Source organism: Pygocentrus nattereri, chromosome 18 (genome assembly GCF_015220715.1).
Source record: "Pygocentrus nattereri isolate fPygNat1 chromosome 18, fPygNat1.pri, whole genome shotgun sequence".
NCBI classification, from domain to species: Eukaryota; Metazoa; Chordata; class Actinopteri; order Characiformes; family Serrasalmidae; genus Pygocentrus; species Pygocentrus nattereri.
Genome location: NC_051228.1, coordinates 37,675,787 through 37,700,697, shown reverse-complemented (window position 1 = coordinate 37,700,697; position 24,911 = coordinate 37,675,787). Strand labels below are relative to the sequence as shown.

General features: G+C 43.2%; 1 protein-coding gene and 1 non-coding gene across 3 annotated transcripts in view; one reads left to right on the top strand and one right to left on the bottom strand.

The window, feature by feature from the left end:
- The window catches only part of b3glctb (beta 3-glucosyltransferase b), a 63,265-nt gene that overhangs the window by 15,570 nt on the left and 22,784 nt on the right, over nucleotides 1–24,911 (top strand). Inside the window, exons 5-9 of one of the 2 annotated variants that reach the window (XM_037546927.1) lie at nucleotides 1,470–1,546; nucleotides 1,965–2,076; nucleotides 9,322–9,458; nucleotides 12,036–12,099; nucleotides 16,265–16,396. In XM_037546927.1, the coding sequence (XP_037402824.1) occupies nucleotides 1,470–1,546; nucleotides 1,965–2,076; nucleotides 9,322–9,458; nucleotides 12,036–12,099; nucleotides 16,265–16,396 (522 nt within the window). Of the gene's footprint in view, nucleotides 1–1,469; nucleotides 1,547–1,964; nucleotides 2,077–9,321; nucleotides 9,459–12,035; nucleotides 12,100–16,264; nucleotides 16,401–24,911 lie in introns of both variants that reach the window. The other variant, XM_037546928.1, reaches the window with a different exon arrangement.
- Nucleotides 14,026–14,207, bottom strand: LOC119266074. Its single transcript, XR_005131847.1, has one exon. It is a non-coding gene; the product is annotated as a U2 spliceosomal RNA (small nuclear RNA).

Sequence of the window (24,911 nt, the reverse complement as noted above, 5' to 3'; positions counted from 1 at the left end):
TGCTCTCGAGTAATCAGATAACGGGGGAACTCCTGGTCTACATGAGTCAGACAGTAATCAGATTTCTGCTTTGCAACCAGAAGAAGATGGGATGTAAACGTGACATGAAACTTCATGCCATGGCTTTTTTTAAAACTTAAAACAATAAAAAAATATGAACATGGATTTGGATTTGGAAGATGAAGAATATTTCCGCTCCACAGCCGTCTGATCTCGCGCATGCACAGACTGAGGAATCAGAAAGAGGTCAGAGTAAGAGGTCACATGCTCTGAGAAATCTGATTACTGAGCTTCTTTATCAGATTTCTTAATCGGAATTCTGGATCAGAGTTTGGTGTTTACATGACCGTTTGAATAATCAGATAACTGCAGAAATCTGATGTGTTCGCATCATTAAGTGAGGTGTCCTTTATTGGAGTCCTCCAATAAAGATCTTCAATTGCAAAGCATATACAGCGCAGGCCAGTGAAGGAGAGCCTTTGTCTAAGTCTGTACTGTTTTCAATTAAACATGGGGTTTAAATGACTTGAACATCATTGCATTATATTTTATTTATGTTTTGCACGGCGTCCCAACTTTTTTGGGAAGCAAGGTTGTAGATTCTTTTCTCTGTGAAGTAGACAAAGCAACATTCAGAGCAACAGTCGTATTGTACTGCACTGAAATGTTTTGCACTGCACTGTGTTTAACTCTGTTCCTTTTCCTCAGGGCATCAGCACAGACTTTAGTTTCTAGCAGTATCTGAGCTTGGGGCTGGCTTTCTCTCTAACCTGTATGTGGTTGGTTAGTGTAGTGGTTAACACCTCTGCCTTCTACGCTGTAGACTGGGGTTCAATCCCCACCTGGGTAAACACCCTACACTATACTGATAAGAGTCCTTGGGCAAGACTCCTAACACCGCCTTGGCCTACCTGTGTAAAAAATATGATCAAATTGTAAGTCGCTCTGGATAAGAGCGTCAGCCAAATGCTGTAAAATTATAAGTAACTATACTTTCCACATATATAGTCCACAACAAAGCACCTTTCATAAGTCTGCTAAATGCTGTCTTTTGAATGATGTGGTTCTTAAAATGACCAAGATGACCAACAAAATAAGAATGTAAAAATGTTGACATCAGACTGACTTGAAATTGATTATTTTTGCCAAAAAAACATTTTTTACAGCTTTTTTAAGTTTGGCATTAGGGTTTTGGCATCCTGCCCACCCTTAAGCTCTATATTAATAATAATAAATGAATGCCAGCTCTTTCAGACTGTGCCATCGTCTCCGAGAGTCCCTGAGGGGCTAGTAGTTAAGACACCTGCTCCTTAATCTTCATCGACAGTTGGCTTTTTGTGAGAAAACCCACATAGACTTGTGTCAGAAATGGAAGATAAATGTTCATAAAATGCCTGCCGTCCAGGGAAATCAAAGGCGGGTGTGTGCGTGTGTGTGTGTGTGTGTGTGTGTGTGTGTGTGTCTCGCAGGGCTCACCAGATGTCGTGTTTCTCCACGAGCTGTCAGAATACGATGGAAACTGGGGGATTCTTCCTGCGTTGCCTCGGTGAGAGCAGCGTTTTATCTGAGTGAAGAGCCCAGACAAACACTTGTGCACACACCCCGCCCATTTTCATAAACAGACCTGCATCTTATCCCAGATGACAGAGTCAGGCCCAGAACAGCTTGTGCTATGTGATTATTCCCAAAAATGTGTGTATCCCCTATGCAAATTCTTTCATCATAACAACAACATACTTGTCCAGATAAACACTGACAAGCCTCGATGTTGCGTTGTGAGTGCAGCCTGTGGCTTTGACTGCTGGAAAGAATGTTCTCCCCCATTCTGAGTGGCTTATTTATTCGGCTTGTCAGTATCAGAAAAGCCAGGCACCAGAATTGGACCCACTGGTGTTTATTGCTGTTTGTTTAACTGGTGTTTAAAGGCCGTTTCTCTTCTCACATGCTGTGTAATTGTTTCCCAGGCTGGCTGAAGGCTACTGCCCGAGTTCGTCATGGATCTTCTTCCTGGAGGAGGAGACTGTGGTGGATTTGGCCAGACTGCTGGGGGTGCTCAGCAAATTCAGCTCGGGCAGGGTGAGTTTACGGCCAGCACTGATGCTTTATCTCGTTTACGCTTGACTGAGTTGGGCCTATGACTCCTGAGTCTGAGCACGGCATAATTTAGTGCTGACCATCCAATCAGCACAGCTGATTCAACGGCTGAAGGGCTTTGATAATTAGCAGTTGAGATAAATCAGGTGTGTTGGAGCAAAGAAAGCACTAATGTGTGTCAGGACTGGGGCTCCTCGGCAGCTCACAGCTGCGCCTCCCACGTTCAAATGGTCGTTTACATACAGGGAATAATCCGATCATATCAGATTTCTCCAGCCCGATTATTCAAATAGTCATGTAAACGCCACATTCCGATCTAGAAATCCGACTGAGAAATCTGAGAGGCTGGATTTTAGCTCAGTAGTCAGATTTCTCAGTGCTGTGAACTCTCACTCTGATTTCTTTCAGATTTCTCAGTCTGCGCATGCGCCAGATCAGACGAAGGTGATCTGTGAAGGTGGTGAGATGCAGAAAAACACTGTTGGAGCTGCACTGAAACTGAAAATGAGGGATTAAGATATTCTTCATCTTCTAGATGAAGTCTGTTCATATTTTCAGGTAAAGCAGCACAATGTTTAAAAAAAAAAAGTTTTTACAAAGTTAGGGTTACATTACGTTTACGTCCCGTCTTCTTCTGTGAGGTTATTGGCTGATTACTGTCTGCCTCAGACCTGGAGTTTCCTATTATCTGATTACTCAAGATCCTGTAAATGTGTTGACCAGATTACTGACAAAATCTTGCAGTTATCGGATTATTAAGTGCATGGAAACACACTCAGTCAATTCCCTTCTGCATCATCCAGCCATGGATCAGTCACTCAGAGTGGTTTAATGTGAAATTGTAAAGAAAATTTCAGATTTCTTTACAGGGGTGCTGATAGGAACCAGGGGTCACAACGTCTGTAGTGCAAATAAAGTCATTATTTTATTTACTACCTAAATCGATCAGTGAGCCCACATGCATCTTCTGGGTTTTCATATAGTCACTGTTGAAACAAAACCTTGTATCACTTTTTTTGTCATTTTGCCGTTTACAGAATATGAAACCATCAGCCTTTCATGATTTGTTAAAATTTCATGATGAGTTGACCAACATATATAAGATATATATAATATATAAGAATCCTTATAGGGAAATTCTCAAGTGCTACAGCAGCAAAGGAATAGCAAGGAACTCAAGAAAAGAAGTATCTGCTCATCTTGCTTCACACGCATATGAACTTGAATGACATCCCGTTCTTAATCCATAGGGTTTAATATGATGTCGGCTCACCCTTTGCAGCTATAACAGCTTCAACTCTTCTGGAAAGGCTTTCCACAAGGGTTAGGAGTGTTTATGGGAATTTCTGACCGTTCTTCCAGAAGCACATTTGTGAGGTCAGACACTGATGTTGGACGAGAAGGCCTGGCTCACAGTCTCCACTCTAATTCATCCCAAAGGTGTTCTATGGGAGTTCAGACCTCCAAACTTCATGTGGCCTTCAGATCAGCTCAAGAACAGCATAGAGAGCTTCATGGAATGGGTTTCCATGGCTGAGCAGCTGCATCCAAGCCTTACATCACCAAGCGCAATGCAAAGCGTGGAATGCAGTGGCGTAAAGCGCCACCAACTGGACTCTAGAGCAGTGGACACGTGTTCTCTGGAGTGACCAATCACGCTTCTCCATCTGACATCATATTAAACCCTATGGGTTATGAATGGGATCTCACTCAATTTCATATGCCTGTGAAGGCAGACAAGCGAGTATTTTGGAAATATAGTGTAACTATAACAGTGGATTTGGTTATTGGATGCTGTTTGTTGTCTTATCTGTTGTTTATTGTCTTGTTTTTCTCTGCTTGCTTTGATTTATCAGCTTGATTCCAAAAAATGAAAGAAGTAGCATTACTGAGTCAGGAGTTAAAAACAGGCGAATATATTGTTTGTGCACTGTCGTGAGTCACCCTTGAAAGGTGTTGGGTTGGATTTCAGGGGAGTTTTTCAGACTTTGCAACACCTCTTTACATATTAATGCCTCACACTCAGGCTCGAAAAGAATCGAATGAACAGAATATAACACTAATGAAACTGTGGTGACCATAGTCAATAAATCACCTACGTCTTCTGAAAACATGTCCTTCACCACAGTTTGACTGAGTTCTCTAAAAAATACTCTTTCAATGAGTTCACAGTCGTCAGACTCATCCGAGAAAAGGGTCAGACGCCCAAACGACTTTACAAAATATTCTTCTACAGGTCGCATGCAGGGTCACAAATTCCAGTGCTCGAGGCCCGTTATCCAGGGCAGTTAGTGGATTTCCTTGATCATACACACCTGACTCAACTTATCAGTTAGAAGAGGAGTCATTGAGTGTGTTTACATGCACTCAATAATCCGATAACTGCAGAAAATCTGATTTTTTCTCTTAATAAGTTTTTAAGTATGAGAGGGAGGCAGGTGGACAGGTGAAGATGCAAGGAGTAGAGGTCGTAAAGGTGGATGACTTCAAATATCTTGGGTCAACCATCCAGAGCAATGGGCAGTGTAGAAAAGAGGTGAAGAAGAGGGTGCAGGCAGGATGGAGTGGGTGGAGACGGGTGTCAGGGCTGATGTGTGACAGAAGGATAGCAGCAAGAGTGAAAGGGAAGGTCTACAAGACAGCAGTGCGTCCTGCTATGATGTCTGGTTTGGAGACTGTGGCTCTGTCTAAAAGACAGGAGGCTGAGCTGGAGGTGGTGGAGATGAAGATGCTGAGATTTTCGTTGGGAGTGACGAGGATGGACAAGATTAGAAATGAGCAGATCAGAGGGACGGTGAAGGTGGAGCAGTTTGGAGATAAAGCCAGAGAGGCCAGGTTGAGATGGTTTGGACATGTGTTGAGGAGGAATAGTGGACATATTGGGCAAAGAATGTTGGAGATGGAGCTGCCGGGTAGAAGGAGAAGAGGTAGACCTCAGAGAAGGTTTATGGATGTAGTGAAGGTGGACATGGAGATGGTTGGTGTGAAAGTAGAGGAGGCAGTGGATAGGGCGAGATGGAGGCAGAAGATCCACTGTGGCGACCCCTAAAGGGAGCAGCCGAAAGAAGAAGAAGAAGATTTTATTAATTTTGATATTAAACACACAAACAGCATTCTATGCTTATCACTCAGATACTGTATTAGACAGATATACTAGATACAATTAGAATCATCCAGAAGTAAAAGTAAAAGAGACAAATAATCAGACAAGATTCATATGACATAACAGCCATAAAGCCTTCACAACTGAGCAAAACATATGAACATAATCTCCTACTAAACCCAGCTGTTACAGTGTTTGTCAATCAAAAGCTTCAGCAGGGAGTGATGTACGTCCTGTGAGCTAATTTAAAGCGAATTAACTGATGAGACAAATTCTTTGAAGACACAAAAATGTTGAGTATTCCGATAATGGGGAACTCCAGGTCTACATGAGTCAGACGGTAATCAGATTTCTGCTTTACAACCAGCCAATAGACTCAGACAAGAAGACGAGACGTAAACGTAACGTAAACATCGTGCCACTTTACCTGAAAATATCAACATACGTCATCTAGAAGACGAAGAATATTTAAGTCCTTTATTTCACGTTTGGTTTCAGCGCCGCTCCCAAAAGTGTTTTGCTGCGTCTCGCGACATCCACCGTCTGATCTCGCGTAGACTGAGAAATATGAAAGAAATCAGAGTAAGAGTTGGCTGAGAAATCTGATTGCTGAGCTAAAGTCCAGCCTCTTTATTGGACTTCTGAATTGGATTTCTAGATTGGTGTATGGACGATGGTGTTTACTTGACCATTTGAATAATCAGACAATTTACTGGATACTGCAAAAATCAGATTATGATGGGATTATTGACTGCATGTAAACGCACTCATTGACTTTGGTGGATATTAGCTGCAGTTTTGAAACAGCCAAAAAATGCAGCTTCTCCATTCAGTATTTCTTCCAGTTTCTCGCCCTCAAAACTCATGTTTGCATGCTGCCCAGGCTGGAACGCCTGAATGATGGCCATCACTGGGTGTAATCAGTTGTTGCGAGTGAAATGATGGCACAAGTAGTCATATTTTTATGTATGCGGTGGTGGTTACTGTCGCAGTGGGTCGGATTAGGATCAATCAGGTTTGTGACCTGTTGGCTGTGTGGCTCGGCTGTGGCTCCACACTGTGGTCCATGAACAAGAACATGACAGGCAAGTACCGTTGTTCTGATTGGCTGAACGTTAGTAGTCCATTAAAATGTTTTTCTTCTGTGTTCAGAGCCTCGGGCAGCCAGTATGTCTTTTTTCTTTGAGATTGTATTCATGCCTTTCTTTGAATAGTGCTTGGAATTTTGCCAAAAAATTCCAAGAAGTGCTTGGACACAATTCCCCAAAAACCTAATTTATCTTTTATGCAAAATGATTGGCCAAAGGTGTGAATTTTGCTTCTCTAGTGTTGCACTAGAGCTATAAGGCTAATGTAGATTAAAAAAATAATGGAATCTTTCACATTCACTACATCAGCCTCCAGGTTTGGGAGTATTGCGTAAATTTATAGGACATTTCTTATTTTTTGGTTTGTCCATCTGAGTTTACATGACCAAATCATAAGGCAAGTTATTCAGTAGCTGCATGAAATTAATGTAAATGTTTATTTGTTTATTTATTTGTTTATTTATTTATTGTAAAAGCTCCTCAAATGAGCAGAACGTTTGTTTATGATCTCCACATGTCACTACATGCTCACAATTCACTGCTGAAAGCCAAAAATCTCCGACGCTCTTTGTGTTGTTCTCTAAAAGTGATGTTTCCAGATCAGATCACTGAAGAGACACCGTCTGTTTATAGTTTAGAGCCCAGATTTGGGGAAAAACGGCTCGACTTTCAGTAGAAAAACAAAGTTCAGCTTCTTTTATTATAAGGGTTTAAAATGACGTCACCGTCTATTAGGTGTACTCAGTGTCACCACCCAGAAACAGATCACCATGTACCCCAACCAAAAGCCTTGGATGAACCGGGATGTTCGTCTCCTGCTGAAGGCCCGCAACATCGCCTTCAGGTCGGGAGATGCACAGGCCTACAGTGCAGCCAGGGCTGAGCTGAAGAAGGGCATCAAAAAGGCCAAACACCACTACAAAGGGAAGGTAGAAGAACACTTCTCCAACTCCGATCCCCGGCGTATGTGGCAAGGACTCCAGATTATGACAGATTACAAGACCACCAACCCCTCCCCCGCCTCCTCTGATGTTTCCTTCCTCAACGAGCTCAACAATTTCTACGCTCGTTTTGAGGAAGGGAACCCAACAACTGCAACCAAGGCAGATGTGTCTGCAGACCACCAACCACTGACTCTTTCTCCCACCGACGTAGGAGTGGCGCTGGGCAGGATTAAAGCCCACAAGGCTGCGGGTCCTGATGGCATCCCTGGACGTGTTCTCAGAACATGTTCTGGTGAGCTGGCAGGAGTGCTGACGGACATATTCAACCTGTCCTTGGCCCGTGCTGTGGTACCAAGCTGCTTCAAAACCACCTCCATCGTTCCGATACCCAAAAATTCCAAACCATCACGACTGAATGACTACCGCCCGGTAGCCCTCACCCCCATCATCACAAAGTGCTTTGAGCAGCTGGTCCTAGCACAGCTCAAATCCTGTCTTCCCCCCTCCCTGGACGCCCACCAATTTGCATACCACCAGAACAGGAGCACAGAAGATGCAGTCTCCATAGCACTGCACTCTGTCCTCTCACACTTAGACAATAAAAATACCTCCATCAGGATGCTGTTCATAGACTTCAGTTCAGCAATCAACACAGTCATCCCCTCAAAACTCATCACAAAACTCACAGACTTGGGTATTAGTTCCCTCATGTGCAACTGGTTACTGGACTTCCTGACCAACCGACCCCAACATGTCCGGTGGGACAACCACTGCTCATCCACCATCACCATAAACACCGGTGTACCACAAGGCTGTGTGATGAGTCCCTTCCTCTACTCCCTCTTCACCCATGACTGCAAGCCTGTCGATGGTTCCAATACCATCATTAAGTTTGCGGATTACATCACGGTGCTTGGCCTCATCAAAAACAACGATGAGACAGCCTATAGGGAGGAGGTGGATCGTCTGGCTGAGTGGTGCGACACTAACAACCTTCTGCTCAACGCTGAGAAAACTAAGGAGCTCATTGTGGACTTCAGAAGGAATGCTGACCCACATCCACCCATCCACATCAAGGGGACGGCAGTGGAGCGTGTGAACAGCTTCAAGTTCCTTGGTGTCCACATCTCCAAGGATCTCACCTGGACGACCAGCTGCTCCAAGCTGGTAAAGAAGGCTCACCAGCGCCTCTTCTTTCTGAGGAGGCTGAGGATGAATCACCTGTCCTCAGACATCCTGGTGAACTTCTATCGCTGCACCATTGAGAGCATCCTGACCAACTGCATCACAGTATGGTACGGGTGCTGCTCTGCCTCAGACCGGAAGGCGCTGCAAAGAGTGGTGAAAACTGCCCAGCGCATCATCGGTGCACCACTTCCTGCCATAGAGGACATCTACAGGTAGCGGTGTCTGAAGAGGGCTGGGAAAATCATCAAAGATCCCAGTCACCCAGCACACAGACTCTTCACCCCCCTGCCCTCTGGGAGGCGCTACAGGAGCCTCCGGACTAAGACCACCAGGTACCGGAATAGCTTCTTCCCAACAGCTGTCACACTCCTGAACTCTGCCTCCTGACATCTAAATAACAATGGACTGTACACACAGACTTACACACCACTCAACACCACTTACCGGCACTTACATCTGCTGTATATACTGCCCATTATTGTATATACTGTGTAAATACTCTACCTGTTCATAAGTACATACTTATCCCCCTTCATATTTATAACCTGTTCATAGTACTTATACCCCTCATATTTATAACCTGTACATTCTTGTTTATAACCTGTATAACCTCCTTCATGTTCATACCCCCTCATATTTTTTTTAACCTGTATATACTATAATTACTGTACATTGTAAGATAAATATTTATATTGCTGCTAAGCACTTCTGGATGGATGCAAACTGCATTTCGTTGCTTTGTACCTGTGACATACGCAATGACAATAAAGTTGAATTCTATTCTATTCTATTCTATTAGACTGGAGAGAAGAGCTACAGCCTCACACGACGCCCAGTGTTGTGTTGTGCAGATTCCAGCAAGTGTAGATTACCATTGCTCAACCTGTGTGTCCTGTCCTGGCAGGAGTGGTTTCTGGGAAGGGCCCTGTATGATGCTGAAGCAACTATCATCCACCACTACGCATTTTCGGACGAGCCGGCTGGTTTCGGCTACCCCGACTTCATTGCTGGCTGGGCCCTCAGCTGCCCGCTGGTCAAGCGGTAAGATTGCTCATTGTGAGGTTGCTTGTGCTCAGCTTGCAATGACTTCATAGTGCAGTGGCCTATACTGACCAATATTTTGGCCAGTATTGAGGTCCTGTGGATTTATTAGCAAAACTCTAAAGAACCACCAATATTTAATGACTTATTTTATATTAAAACATCTCATCAGAGATGCCACTGATCCAGTACCCAGTATCACATCAGATATGAGAGAAAGAGGAAGAATGATGGGTTTGATTTGATTCTGCAACAAGTCAATAGGAAAGAATACAGAATTGCTCATAGCTTAACAGAACATAATACGGTGTAATTTAGATCATACAGTAATAGTGTCACATGATAGCAGTAGCCACATAGCTAAGAACATTGAGCCTTGTTCTCCAATATCTTCCTAAGTTTGTTGTTAAATGTGTTCTTGGTCCTAAGAAAAAGTCTATATCAGAATTGATGACGTGCTCTTAAACCACAGAGCTGCTCACACTGTAAATAATGGTAAATGGTGGTTGGTTAGTGTAGTGGGTAACACCTCTGCCTTCTACACTGTAGACTGGGGTTCAATCCCCACCTGGGCAAACACCCTACACTATACCAATAAGAGTCCTTGGGCAAGACTCCTAACACCACCTTCACCTACTTGTGTAAAATGATCAAATTGTAAGTCGCTCTTGATAAGAGTGTCAGCCAAATGCTGTAAATGTAATAGTGTCTTCTCAAGTAAATCAAAATAGATGATATATCCAGTATTTCTGCTGTTGGGTGTTTTATTTAACTTATTTTCAAACATTTTTACTAGCTTTAGATTATTTTATTAAAAAACCTTATCTCACTGTAGTAGCAGATCATTTTGCTTGTTTTAAGAAATATGCTTGCAAAATTATCTGCCAGTACAGTGAGATAATTTTACTTAATAAAATGACTTAAAACAGGTGAAAAATGTATAGAAATGAGACAGGTAATCCTACAATAAGTGCACAACCATCTCAACATAAGAAATATTAGATATATAGACTAGAATTCATATAATTTCGCTTGACAGCATGCTACACTATATTTCCAAAAGTATTCGCTCGTCCGGCTTCACTCGCATATGAACTTGAGTGACGTCCCATTCTTAATCCATAGGGTTTAATATGATGTCAGCTCACCCTTTGCAGCTATAACAACTTCAGCTCTTCTGGGAAGGCTTTCCACAAGGGTTAGGAGTGTTTATGGGAATTTCTGACCGTTCTTCCAGAAGCACATTTGTGAGGTCAGACACTGATGTTGGATGAGAAGGCCTGGCTCACAGTCTCCGCTCTAATTCATCCCAAAGGTGTTCTATGGGGTTGAGGTCAGGACTCTGTGCAGGCCAGTCAAGTTCTTCCACACCAAACTCGCTCATCCACGTCTTTATGGACCTGCTTTGTGCACTGGCGTGCAGTCATGTTGGAACAGGAAGGGGCCGTCCCCAAACTGTTCCCACAAAGTTGGGAGCATGAAATTGTCCAAAATCTCTTGGTGCTGAAGCTTTAAGAGTTCCTTTCACTGGAACTAAGGGGCCGAGCCCAACTCCTGAAAAACAGCCCACACCATGATCCCCCCTCCACCAAACTTTACACTCGGCACAATGCAGTCAGACAAGTACCGTCTCCTGGCAACCGCCAAACCCAGATTCGTTCATCGGATTTCCAGATGGAGAAGCGTGATTGGTCACTCCAGAGAACACGTCTCCACCGCTCTAGAGTCCAGTGGCGGCGCTTTACTCCACTGCATTCCACGCTTTGCACTGCGCTTGGTGATGTAAGGCTTGGATGCAGCTGCTCGGCCATGGAAACCCATTCCATGAAGCTCTCTATGCTGTTCTTGAGCTGATCTGAAGGCCACATGAAGTTTGGAGGTCTGTAGCGATTGATTCTATTTAGTAGCGAGAAAATTTTATAGTTGGACTTGTTCCACAGGTGGCAATTCAATCTCCTATTCTTTCACTAATGTCTGTAGAAGCAGTCTGCAGGCCTGGGGGCTTGGCTTTATAAACCTGTGGCCATGGAAGTGATTGGAACACCTGAATTCAATTATTTGTATGGGTGAGTGAAAACTTTTGGAAATACAATGTATTTTGTGCAGTGCACACCTTGGTGCTCTTGAGTGAGTGTAGATTCTGATTTTCCCTAAGAATAAATCCCAAATAAAGAAACGCTGGTGAATATCAGAATCTTTGTGAAAACTGTATAAGTGGGTTTTAAGAACAAATTTCTTCTCATGATTTGGACGGTGAGTGAATACTTTTGGCAGTATAGTGTGTAATAAATAAATAAAAATAAAGAACTGGTTTCCAAAAGGCATAACATTAAAGTCGATGCGTTTCCTAAATACAGTTCATTTCAGCCACTGAAAGTAGTGATCACGTCTGTTAGTAAAGCAGTTTTGTGTACTTTTGGAGTCTGTATCGCTTTTATTGAAGTATTTTAGCAGATATTGTTGGTAATTGGATTTTTTGAACTCCTTTAAATTAATATTGATTATATATCAGTCAGGCCCTTATTACATTGTGTGAATACCTGCTGACCTAAAAGCTTATCTGATTTGGTGTTTCAGATTAGCTGACTATGTGAAACACGAGCCGCCCAAGTCGGATTTCACCATTGACCTTAAACACGAGGTAGGTTGATTTTAAAAAGTACAGATTTGGCAAGTTCAGTCATCTTGGCAAGTACAAGAAGGCACCGCCTTTCATAATCTTTTATTTTAAATATATGCTTAAAACTTTTTGCCAGTTTGCAATATTGTTGAGTACCTGTCTCTGTATTGGTCACATTGGATGGACGTTTGACTCCTGTTTCCATGCCAGTAAAAGAGAGAATTGCCTCTACATCATGTTCTCTTGCAGATGAAAGCGTGCATGAAATAAATATTTTTGGTTGAGTTCTCTTAGTTGGAGTAACAGCACACAGCACTGTGTGAAGGTTTTAAGCTTGTAAGTAAATGTTTAACCAGTTGACCTCAGCAGTGAGTTTATCACAATATACATTAGAATAAAGTCGTATTCATAATTCAGATAAACAGAAAAACAATTAAAAGTAACAAGAATTTCTCGGGTCCAGATTTTTCCTGGACACCTTCACAGCCGCCACAGAGACTCGTTAATATCATCAATTACATCATGAGCTCAATTTACTGAGCACTGATTGGTCAAACCAGGAGCTGCTTTTTAACTACATATAATACTGGGCTTCCTCGAGGAGCGGCTTGGAGATGGGTAAACACACACAAACATCCAGAAAATCACTGTTTATTATATATATGTATATATATATATATATATATATATATATATATATATATATATATATATATATATATATATATATCATTATTTGTTAATATTCTCTAAATTTTGTTTATTCAAATATTAACACTTTTCTCAGCAAATAAACACAAACTACACAAATACATAGATTTTGAAAATGAGTCTTGGGCGCCTCAGACTTTCTCACAGTGCTGTATTTCTTTAATGTTTCAGCTGGTTTAAAAATTCGTTTTGTGCTTTTTCATTTTTGCCACTAAGAATCTTCCTTCAAGGTTTAATGGAATGCTTGTTTTTCTCACTAACCTCTGTCTGCTGCATCTGCACTGTGTGATTAATAACCACAGAGGCTAATTTTAAGTCATTTGCTTCTCCTTAGGAAGGAACAGGAAGCTTCTTCACTCAAAAACACTCTTATAATAGAAGACAGTGGAGAAGTGTGTTATAAATCAGTGAATTCTGATGGTCTGCCAGGTCTCGCATGGTTGTTAGGAGTCCCCTTTTCGTATTAGGAGTTTTGTTGAACTCCAGTTTGGAATTTACTTTGGATTTCCCACCTTTGAGTGCAGCATGTGGATGTCTGGTCTTGCTCATCTGTAGGACGTGGCGCTCCAGCGTCTCTGATTCACCTCGTCTAAGGTGTCATTGACTCCTGTGCGTCTGCTTATTTCCCTTCTCTTCCAAGCCTCTGAGCTGGCTCTTCATTTTCTTGTAGGCTCTCCAGGTTTCCGAGGCATATAGGAGAACTGAGCAGACGTTTGATTGGTAGATTTTCAGTTTGGCGTTCATCTGCAGGTTGCTGTTGGCTGAGATGTAACTGCCAAGGTATTTGAGTTTGAAGTCCTGTGCTCCTTCCAGCTCCACTCCACATATTTAGGTTTTGGTCATGTTCTTGTTCTTCAGTTTCATCACCTTAAAAAAAAGAAACATTGCTACAGAAACGCCAGCAAGATCTTCAGAAAGTCATCAAATCTTGGGCGATGAACCAGGGACTGAGGCAGCAAGTAAGATTAAGAGATCCTTGTTAGTCCCACAACAGGGAAATTCCACCTCTGCATTTAACCCATCCATGCAGTGAAACACCACATACACACTAGGGGGCAGTGAGCGCACTTGCACGGAGTGGTGGGCAGCCCTATCTGCAGAGGCCAGGGAGCAGTTGGGGGTTAGGTGTCTTGCTCAAGAGCACTTCGGTCACGTACTGTCGACTCAGGGGATCGAACCGGCGACCCTCCGGTCACAAGGCTGGTTCTCCAACCTCAAGCACACGACTGCTCCCAAAGGAGGTGCACCGTTCCCAGAGGTACTGCAATACCAGGTCGATGCGTGGAGTGGACGGAGCAAGCTCCTCTTCCACCACCCTGTCCTAAAATCTATTTAATATGTAGTCCTCTTTAGATATGAGATATTAAACTGATTAACAGATGCTACACTTGATCTTAGCTGAAAGGCCGAGAAGTGCTAAACGCCTTGTATGAAGAGCAGGGATGAAATCCGAAAGGTAGTTCATGCTCCGAAGGCTAAGCCTGAACAGCAAGTGAAAAATAGTAAGTATAATAATAAATAAATAAATAAACAAAGATTTGTTTTATCTATCTATTTATCTATCTATCTATCTGCAGTGGCGTGCAAAAGGCCACCCTGGTTAAAATGTTAGTGTGAATAGCCAAGAAAGTAAAAGACGACCTGGCTTCAAAAAGGCATAACTTCAAAGATGATTCATTGCTTAAACATTTTAAGTAGGATTACTTTTATGTTTTGTTTGTTCTGCCGTCCTGCATGGTCAGTACTTAGTAAATCCCCTTTGGCAAGTGTCAGAGCTTCCAGCCTTCAGTTCTTGTTCACGTCAATGTTCCTTGCCAAAGCCTTTTAGTCCTGTAAGATATTTGTTTGCATGCACTGCTCTTACGAGGTCTGTCCACAGATTTTCGGTGATGTTTAGGTCGGGGGACTGTGAGGGTCACGGCCAAACCTTCAGCTCTTGAGGCTCTTGAGGTAGTCCACTGGGGATTTTGTTGTGTGTTTAGGCTCATTATCATGTCATCCTTTCTTTTCTCTTTTCGTCTTCAGCTCACAGAATTGCAGTTCACCATAATGCAATGCTTAGATGTCCTTTTGCAAACCTCTGATACTGAATTTGTGGTGGAGAGCGTTCTGTTCTCCAGCATCACCGTGTGGCATGGCAGCTGCTCTGCGGCAGAAAGGAACGCTCTGTAGACGGTGGTGAAGGCTGCACAGAGGACTGCTGGAGTCAGCCTTCCCACCACCATGGACATTTAATCCTCCAGATGCAGGAAAAGGACCACTGGCATCATGAAGGACCCCACCCATCCAGCACACACACTCTTTGTCCTGCTCCCCTCAGGTAGGAGGGTGTGGAGTATTAACAGTAAAACAACCAGACTGAGGAACAGCTTCTTCCCTGAAGCCGTGAGACTCTTAAACTCCAGTTAGACGTCACTGCAATGGCACTTCATGTCCACTTATTTATCTCTGCTGCTGGACTGAATCAGTGCCTCCACTATATCACCCCTACACGTCACTCTATACAGGTCACTTTATACATTACCAGTATTAAGCTGTACACCTTCTACCTCGTACTCATGCTGCTGTGTTTCATGCTGCTGTTATTTGCACCTTCTATTTATTGTTTATCGTTACTTTTGCTCTTGGGAGTTAACTGGGACCTTGAGTTCACTATTTCGTTCCACCTCATGTACCACGTGTGATGCGAATGACAATAAAGCCTTTTCTAATCTTAAAAATAGTCTTGCTTAATATATTTAACTTCCACTTTACGCCTTTTGGAGATCAGCTCATCTTCTCCTCACTGTTCTCAGTAACAGAAATTTTGACCAGGGGTGCCCAAACCTTTGCATGCCACTGTGTCTGTCCTGTACTCCAATTTCTAGGTTCTGGTCAGGATTTTTTTCTGAGGAAAAAAGTCCCTCTTTCACCATCATGCCGTGATTTCTACAATGGACTCGGCTGCAGATAATACAGTTCTCTGCTCAGCTCCCCTCTCATGCCCACTTATTCACGTTTATGTAATGTTCACCCCCTCCTAATTTTCTGTTCAGTGAATTTGTCCTGTTTTTCTTATTATCTACCTTTTCCATTTTAGCTTCTGCTGCAAACGTAGATACAGTCATCTGCATTGATACTAATATGAGGAAAAGTCACAAGCGGGGAGTCGGAGTGCCTGCAGTAATGAGAAACGTCGTTCTCTGTTCATTCATTCTCTCTCTCTCTCTCTCTCTCTCTCTCTCTGTGGAATAAGAAAAAGACTGTCTGTTCCTAAGAGGGCTGTCAAGGTGCTCCACTCCTTCTTTTTTGGTCTGTCTATCCATTCTCTCCTCTTACCAACACCCTCCTCTTCTCTCATATTCCCGTGTGGTAGTCCTCCTTCCTCTATACGTGCTCGGTTAACTGATTAATTCGGCTTGGCCAAGTTCTTTGCCGAGAGCCTGTTTTTCGGCAGTTCTAATTAGTCTAACCTGCTCTCTGCTTGTTCTTATAGATTGCTCTGTATATCTGGGAGGAAGGAAGAGGACCTGCTTTGACTGATGTTGGCGAGTTCTGCTCAGAACTGCATGGATCTCCCAACACCAGCCACTGTGCTTCTACTGTCAACACTTACCTGCCCAGCTGCGTAGGTATCCCTCATCCATAATCCGCTGCCCGATTACGCATTTCATAACAAATCTATCAGTTTACTATTACAGCCAAGTCTGAAGATCCCCAAATCAATCAATCAATCAATCAATCAATCAACCTTTATTTTGACTTGGAAGTACATTGAGGGCAACCCTCATTTTCAATGTAGCCGAGCGTTTACAAAAACCGGGATTGACTTGACAAAGAAAATAATAACTACATTTAATCATTTTAAATTAAAAGAAAATTTAAAATAACAGTGAATAAAAGATAAAAGTAGATAAATAGAACTTGAGATTTAAATGGTAAGAAATTAAGATCAAAAATAGATAAGAAATTAGTAAGGTAATAATACAATATCACAAATTAAAAAAAGTAATGATAAAAAAAAAATATCATCCAGGCATGACACAGAGAAAGAAAACCTCGTGTCTCTCGTTTTTCAGTTTTTGAAGTAATTTGAAAGAGGCTGTTTGTCTTTACATTGAGAAACGGACCAACAGAAGTGACTTGGAAAAAGCTCTGGTTCCATTGACTTACATTAAAAGTAGAGAAGGTTTTTTCCTTCTCTTGTCTCATTTTGGAGATTCAAGGTTTTCTTCCAACAACAGCGAATTAGTAATCATTACAAATAAACAGCTTGAATAAAAAGACAGATTTTCTTGTTGCAGACAAATTTTTGCGACACACCACACAGTACATGCTTTGGACAGTCACTCTGCTGTGCTGTGAACAGTTCAGTGACATGATTTTCCCAGTTTGTCAGAGACGCCCCGGCATTTTAAAGCGTCTGGTTGGTTAGTGTAGTGGGTAACACCTCTGCCTTCTACGCTGTAGACTGGGGTTCAATCCCCCACCTGGGTAACCACCCTACACTATACCAATAAGAGTCCTTGGGCAAGACTCCTAACACCACATTGGCCTCCCTGTGTAAAATGATCAAATTGTAAGTCGCTCTGGATTAGAGCGTCAGCCAAATGCCATGAATGTAAATGTAAGGCATGTTTGAAATTCATGGCGATGTATCGTTTAGGTGTTGTCAACTAGTGGACCGTGACCCAGCAAAGTATTTCAGAGGACTGAACTGTAGCCTAGTCAGGATGGCAATGTTTTCATGTGTTTTCGTACATTTTCAAAAATGTATTTACTGTTTCTGGGCTGAGTAGTGAAGTGATGATGTGACTTTTTAAAAAAGGAAAGTCAATCCCCCCCCGGCCCCAAATCGAGTTCAATATAATAAACCTAAAGCTCACCAAGAAAGGACTCCACCACAGTGCTCACCAATCCCCTTCATGTTCCAAAAAGATTTTATGATTATTTATTTACTTAGTTATTTACTTACTTACAATCTTACTTACATAGTGTTTGATTGATTTAATCAACAAATGACAATGGCCATAGTTTTAAAATGCTCATTAGATTCTAAAACTATGTTCAAACTAAAACTATCAAAATATTTGATGTTTTATTTTCTGTTATTAGTTGCCTGCAGTACCACAGATCCGGCAAAATATCTCGTGACACAGGACTAATTTTAAGTGTTGCTTGCGGGAGCGGGCGGGAAATCAGACTCCTGTGGGCGGGAGCGGGAGGAAACAGGCAAAAGAGAAATCCCACAAATTAATGCAGAGCCTAAATAAAGTGATCGGTTGCTTTGAATTGCTTTGAATCGAAGTCATTCGAAGCAGCCGATCACGTACACAACACACAGACTCTCATAGGCCTGATTCACACATACAGTGTCTGCAGTGAGCGATGCAGAAAGTCTTGCTTTTCATTTCGGCGCCCGTTTTAAGGGGTCAGTGCTTTCAAACCTGGCTGCACTTGTCTGGATGTTTATGGAATAGACCCAAGGCAGGTTTTTTTCAGCACACCGTGTGTCACGCAGGTAAATACACTGAACTAAGCCGTGGAAATCAAAGACAATTACACAGAAGACTGTATAAAAACCTAAAAAAGGCGATTTATGTATGTAACTCATGACAAAATGCTAGGTAAACATTCCAGGCTGCAGACAGATTTGCTGATTGGTCCACCAGGCTTGAAACTTTTGCCTGATCACAAAGTATGAAAGGCCTCAAAAATGACCGCTCTGTGGTATAATTCCTGCTTTGTGTTTACTGGGAATAAATGGCGTTTGGTGAAGTTAGTCACAGTGAGCCTGATGACCATGACTGCCCTGTTATTTCAGCAGAGGATAATGCATTGGTGATTAGACTGTGTCAGATATTGGATGTGAGCGGGACTGTGCGGGTGGGAGCGGGACAAGTTGTTTCGGTTGCAGGCGTGAGCGGTATGGAATCTCGCGGAAGCTGAAGAAACAGTCCCACTCAGACCTTCTAGCCTAGACTACAGCTGACTGGTTAAGCATCACAAGTTAACTGTTGTCTCCATTCACTGGAGATAGTTAGTTTTTTTGACATTTGTAAGCACGAAATTCGATGTAACTGGACTGAGTTGTAGTTGAGCAGCCGTGCTGTAGTTTGAGCTCCACTATGACAAGGTTTAGGAACAGCAGTAGCCAATGAGATCATAAGAAAACTCTAAGGGAGTGAGGGGTGAGCATCGGAACATCATCTGAGTGAATGTTTCTCCTCTATGCTGGCTCTGGACGGATGGAGAAGAGGCGAGGGTCTAGCAGAAACGACAACCACGGCAAGTTTTTCAAGCTCCAGTTTGGCTGATGATAGACGCTCTACTTTATAGGAAACCTGGTCTGCTGGTGGTGAATTTTTTTTATTACATTCATTTGTTAATATTACTTTTATGGATTATTAACATGTTCAATTAGTGACACCACCAATTAAAATATTTCATTTAGACTCGCACACGGGCAGCTGGTAAAAACACATGCAGTTAGCTCAGGCACTGATGTTTAAAAACTGCTTTTGATGTGTTTATTCCTGTCTGTTGACTCACAGGTGTTTTTAATCTGCAACAACCCACAACAGAGTCTGGCTGCAGAGGCACTCTCAGACAGAGGCACTCTCAGACAGAGGCACTCTCAGACAGATGTGCTCTCAGACAGAGGCAGTCTCAGACAGAGGCACACTCAGACAGAGGCAATCTCAGACAGAGGCACTCTCAGACAGGGGCACTCTCAGACAGAGGCAATCTCAGACAGAGGCACACTCAGACAGAGGCAATCTCAGACAGAGGCACTCTCAGACAGAGGCAATCTCAGACAGAGGCACACTCAGACAGAGGCAATCTCAGACAGAGGCAATCTCAGACAGGGGCACTCTCAGACAGAGGCAATCTCAGACAGAGGCACACTCAGACAGAGGCAATCTCAGACAGAGGCACTCTCAGACAGAGGCACTCTCAGACAGATTCACTCTCAGACAGATTCACTCTCAGACAGAGGCAGTCTCAGACAGAGGCAGTCTCAGACAGAGGCACACTCAGACAGAGGCAATCTCAGACAGAGGCACTCTCAGACAGGGGCACTCTCAGACAGAGGCAATCTCAGACAGAGGCACACTCAGACAGAGGCAATCTCAGACAGAGGCACTCTCAGACAGGGGCACTCTCAGACAGAGGCAATCTCAGACAGGGGCACTCTCAGACAGAGGCAATCTCAGACAGAGGCAATCTCAGACAGAGGCACACTCAGACAGAGGCAATCTCAGACAGAGGCGCTCTCAGACAGAGGCACTCTCAGACAGATTCACTCTCAGACAGAGGCACTCTCAGACAAAGGCACTCTCAGACAGAGGCACTCTCAGACAGATTCACTCTCAGACAGAGGCACTCTCAGACAAAGGCACTCTCAGACAGATTCACTCTCAGACAGGTTCACTCTCAGACAGGTTCACTCTCAGACAGAGGCACTCTCAGACAGAGGCACTCTCAGACAGAGGCACTCTCAGACAGAGGCACTCTCAGACAGATTCACACTTAGACAGATTCACACTTAGACACGCATTCTCAGACAAAGGCACTCTCAGAGAGAGGCGCTCTCAGACAGAGGCACTCTCAGACAAAGGCACTCTCAGACAGAGGCACTCTCAGACAGAGGCACTCTCAGACAGATTCACTCTCAGACAGAGGCACTCTCAGACAAAGGCACTCTCAGACAGATTCACTCTCAGACAGGTTCACTCTCAGACAGAGGCACTCTCAGACAGAGGCACTCTCAGACAGGTTCACTCTCAGACAGAGGCACTCTCAGACAGAGGCACTCTCAGACAGATTCACTCTCAGACAGATTCACACTTAGACACGCATTCTCAGACAAAGGCACTCTCAGAGAGAGGCGCTCTCAGACAGAGGCACTCTCAGACAGAGGCACTCTCAGACAGAGGCACTCTCAGACAAAGGCACTCTCAGACAGAGGCACTCTCAGACAGATTCACTCTCAGACAGATTCACTCTTAGATACGCATTCTCAGACAAAGGCACTCTCAGAGAGAGGCGCTCTCAGACAGAGGCACTCTCAGACAGAGGCACTCTCAGACAAAGGCACTCTCAGACAGGCACTCTCAGACAGAGGCACTCTCAGACAGATTCACTCTCAGACAGATTCACACTTAGACACGCATTCTCAGACAAAGGCACTCTCAGACAAAGGCACTCTCAGAGAGACGCACTCTCAGACAGATTCACTCTCAGACAGATTCACTCTTAGACACGCACTCTCAGACAAAGGCACTCTCAGAGAGAGGCGCTCTCAGACAGATTCACTCTCAGACAGAGGCGCTCTCAGACAGATTCACTCTCAGCCTGATTCACTCTCAGAGAGACGCACTCTCAGACAGATTCACTCTCAGACAGATTCACTCTTAGACACACACTCTCAGACAAAGGCACTCTCAGAGAGAGGCGCTCTCAGACAGATTCACTCTCAGCCTGATTCACTCTTAGACACGCGCTCTCAGACAGATTCACTCTCAGAGAGAGGCACTCAGTGACATCACGTGCACATGCACTCTCTGCCACAATGGCTGAAGCCGCCCAACAGCACTTTGACTTTTGGCTGCTTCTGCTAAACGACATCATGACTTCATCCATTTTCTGTACAAAACTCGGCTAGAGAGTTTCATTTAATGCACTTCCCTGTTGAAAAAAGTCATAGAACCCAGTAAATGTGTCTGTTGGGTCCTGGTGGTTTCCAGTTGTCGCTTATGGTGTTCTGTGTTTTCCTGATGGGTTGATATCACAGTGTGAAGGATTCTGATGTAATCAGGTGTTTTAGGACTGATTTCCGATACAGTTGATCGTTTCCTACTGGCCCCCTAACGGCAACCATCAAGCCAACTCCCACTAGGAAGCAAAACCATCAGGTTTTATTCCTGACGGCCCTGTGAGCACAGTTACGTTGTGACATCTGTTCTGGTGCCCACAGCGTCGTCTGCTTGGTGCTTTTCTACGTTGTCACAACGTTGAAATATAATTCCTCAGAAAGTTGTGACAGTGTGTGACAAGTACAGCAAAAGTAATCAGTGCTGTGTTGACTGTTCGCTGTCACAGCCTCCTAGAATCATCCAGGAGTTCTATTTTAATCACTATTACAGGTTTTGATAACCGGTCCTGATCGTCTTCAGCCTGGCTTTCATGAGTTTATAAACAGGCAGTTTTATGTGTTTTCAGCTGACGTTAGACTTGCGCGGCACTCTTATACAGTAGTGTTATTGTTGGACACTTTCTGGTCTGCAGTTATATTTAATCTAATATCTAATCTCATCAGTTGTGATCCAGCAAACAAAACACTGCTTATGATGGAAATGAAGCTGCTCAACACTGGGCATTCAGTCACTGTGAGCCCAATTTAGCATCCTTCGTGAAGCCTCCTGTTGATCTGGTGCGGAATAACAGCGTAATCTCTCATCAATAGTGATGCGGAGCTAATCTGGAGCGGTGAGCTCACGGACTTCACCTTTTGCTTTTTTACTTCTCGAAGTGGCACTGCAGCCTTGTGAAAAATGTAATCTGTTACCTACTTGCCCTCCAGTGATGGATTTTTTGGTTTAAGCAGAGCTGATTTATGAGGAGTCTGGCCACTTCCTATTTCCAATGTTATATCAAAAACAGGCCTGCTGAACAGCAGAGGGCGCCCACGAGCGAGTCCACAATGAATGGGAGTGAATGGAACTCAACGGCTAAAAACGAGCAGTTAAAATAGCCTCTAATCACTGAAGCAGACCTTTCCTTCAGTTTTAGACAGTAGAAGGAGGGATTTCACTAAAAAACAAAGAAACCTCGCCTGTGTGTTTCCTTTATTTATACAGTAAACGGGGTTCGGGCAGCAGGAGGCGGGGCTTTACTGCTAGAGTGGGGTGATTGATGGGTGAGAGGAGCAGCTCATTGGCTGTTCGCGCTCTCTGACGTCATGAACAAACACGAGGCGGCGTTTTTAGCTCCTGTAACTCGAGTTTAAAAGCTCTTAAATATAACAGCGGTGTTAAAATGTTTTATGCTGTTCAGGAAATGAATGAATTCTTTTACATTAAAAATGTTTCAGCGTTTATAAACGATAATTTTGCTCAGACGCTCCATATCAACCCATTCATTCTGGACTCACTCGGGAGCGCCCACTAGCATCTGAGAAAGCCAGAAGACATTGCTGAGAGTGGGAATTCTCCTCTCTACAGGTTCTCTGGTTTAAGGACCACTTCTGATGCCATATCTTGAATGCGGGAGAAACTTTTTTCTTTATTAAAGTTATCTCGATCACTGACGGACTGAGGCAGTGCTGTAGGGCTCCTACATGGAATTTATCAGTGCTGTCCAGTGAAAACCACATCTCCATTTTTGTTGACTTTTAGTTTTCTACATCATTTCAAACACCTGCTCTCCTTTACGTTGTCTAAAGATCGCACGATGAATGGACCAATACAAATGCTTTAAAATCACTTGGAACAAAATCTTTTTACACTGACTTGCATTGAAAGGTAAGGAGTGTTTTGCCCTCTCCTGTAAAGTTAACCCTCTATTGCCTGATGTTGCCTCTAGGCAACAAACCCATTTTCCTCACTTTCCACTAATAATATGCATATTTAACAACAATGGCAGGGTTAATAATAAAAGGAAGAGTTGAAGTAAGTCAATAAAAAGCTTTTATTTGGTCATACTATATCTTAGTGGACACTTTAAACCCTTTATATCATTTCTTCCCATTGTCACGCAACGTTGTCTCAGGGCAACACACCTCAAAGGACCCCTGTACATATTATTATTTTAAAATGTTTTTGAATTTAATGATCAGATTTTATGCAAGAAAACTGAATTGAATGTGTTTTTAATTGCTCTCATAATGCATGCAGTAGAGGGTTAGTGTGTGTGTGTGTGTGTGTGTGTGTGTGTGTGTGTGTGTGTGTGCGCACACATGAGCGAGAGAGAGAGGAGGAGGAATGTTGCTTGTTCTCTATTCAGAGACAAAAATGCGACCAATTTTGCGAGCAAGCCTTTCAGAAATAATAATATAATAAAGGTACTAGACTGTCTCTGGGGTGGGACCCTCAAGGCTCCATCTCAGTGCCTTTAGTCAGGGAACATAACTGAACCATAATCCACTGAAATGATCTGTTCTAAGCTGGACTGACTCCACACACCCCGCCTCGCCTCGCCTCCAGGCTTTTATTCTACTGCTCTGTTTTAAAACATTTGGTTATGAAAAGGAACAAATACCAACTTTTCACCTGGAGGAACTGATTTAAGCTCCACAATCAGACCTTAGAACCACTGCTGGAGCTTTGAGGGAACATTTACACTGTTTGTACCTCAATGGACAAAAATGTACCTGCACAGAACCTTCATTTCTAACAGTGCAGAGCAAATATTGTGGCTGATTTTTAAATGTGACTCGCTGAAGACGACTCAGTCTAAGAGTTTTTCAGCTTTATGAATGAAAAGCTATGCTGAGATATTTAAGATGGCATGTTAGTTAAAGGAGAAATCACATGCAAAGTTATGAGATCTAATTCGGTTAAACTGGAGCTGGAGAAACTGGCTGTAGTTGTTTCTGCAGTAATTAGCTTCCCTCTGTTTCCTGGGTCCACATCACCCTAGAACAACCGAGGAAACTGCCATGGAATTTAATCAGAGGCTCCAAACCTAAGCGCTGCAGTGCTGCTGTCACTGTTTGTGGATTTCACCATGTTTGTTATTGTTTTGGTTGTTTGTTATTGTGGTGATTGTTATTGTTTTGGTTGCTTGTTATTGTGGTGGTTGTTATTGTTTTGGTTGCTTGTTATTGTGGTGGTTGCTTGTTATTGTGGTGGTTGCTTGTTATTGTGGTGGTCACCTGTTATTGTTTTGGTTGCTGGTTATTGTGGTGGTCACCTGTTATTGTTTTGGTTGCTGGTTATTGTGGTGGTTGTTATTGTTTTGGTTGCTGGTTATTGTGATTGGTTGCTGGTTATTGTTTTGGTTGTTCGTTATTGTGGTAGTCACCTGTTACTGTTTTGGTTGCTGTTTATTGTGGTGGTCACCTGTTATTGTTTTGGTTGCTGGTTATTGTGGTGGTCACCTGTTACTGTTTTGGTTGCTGGTTATTGTGGTGGTCACCT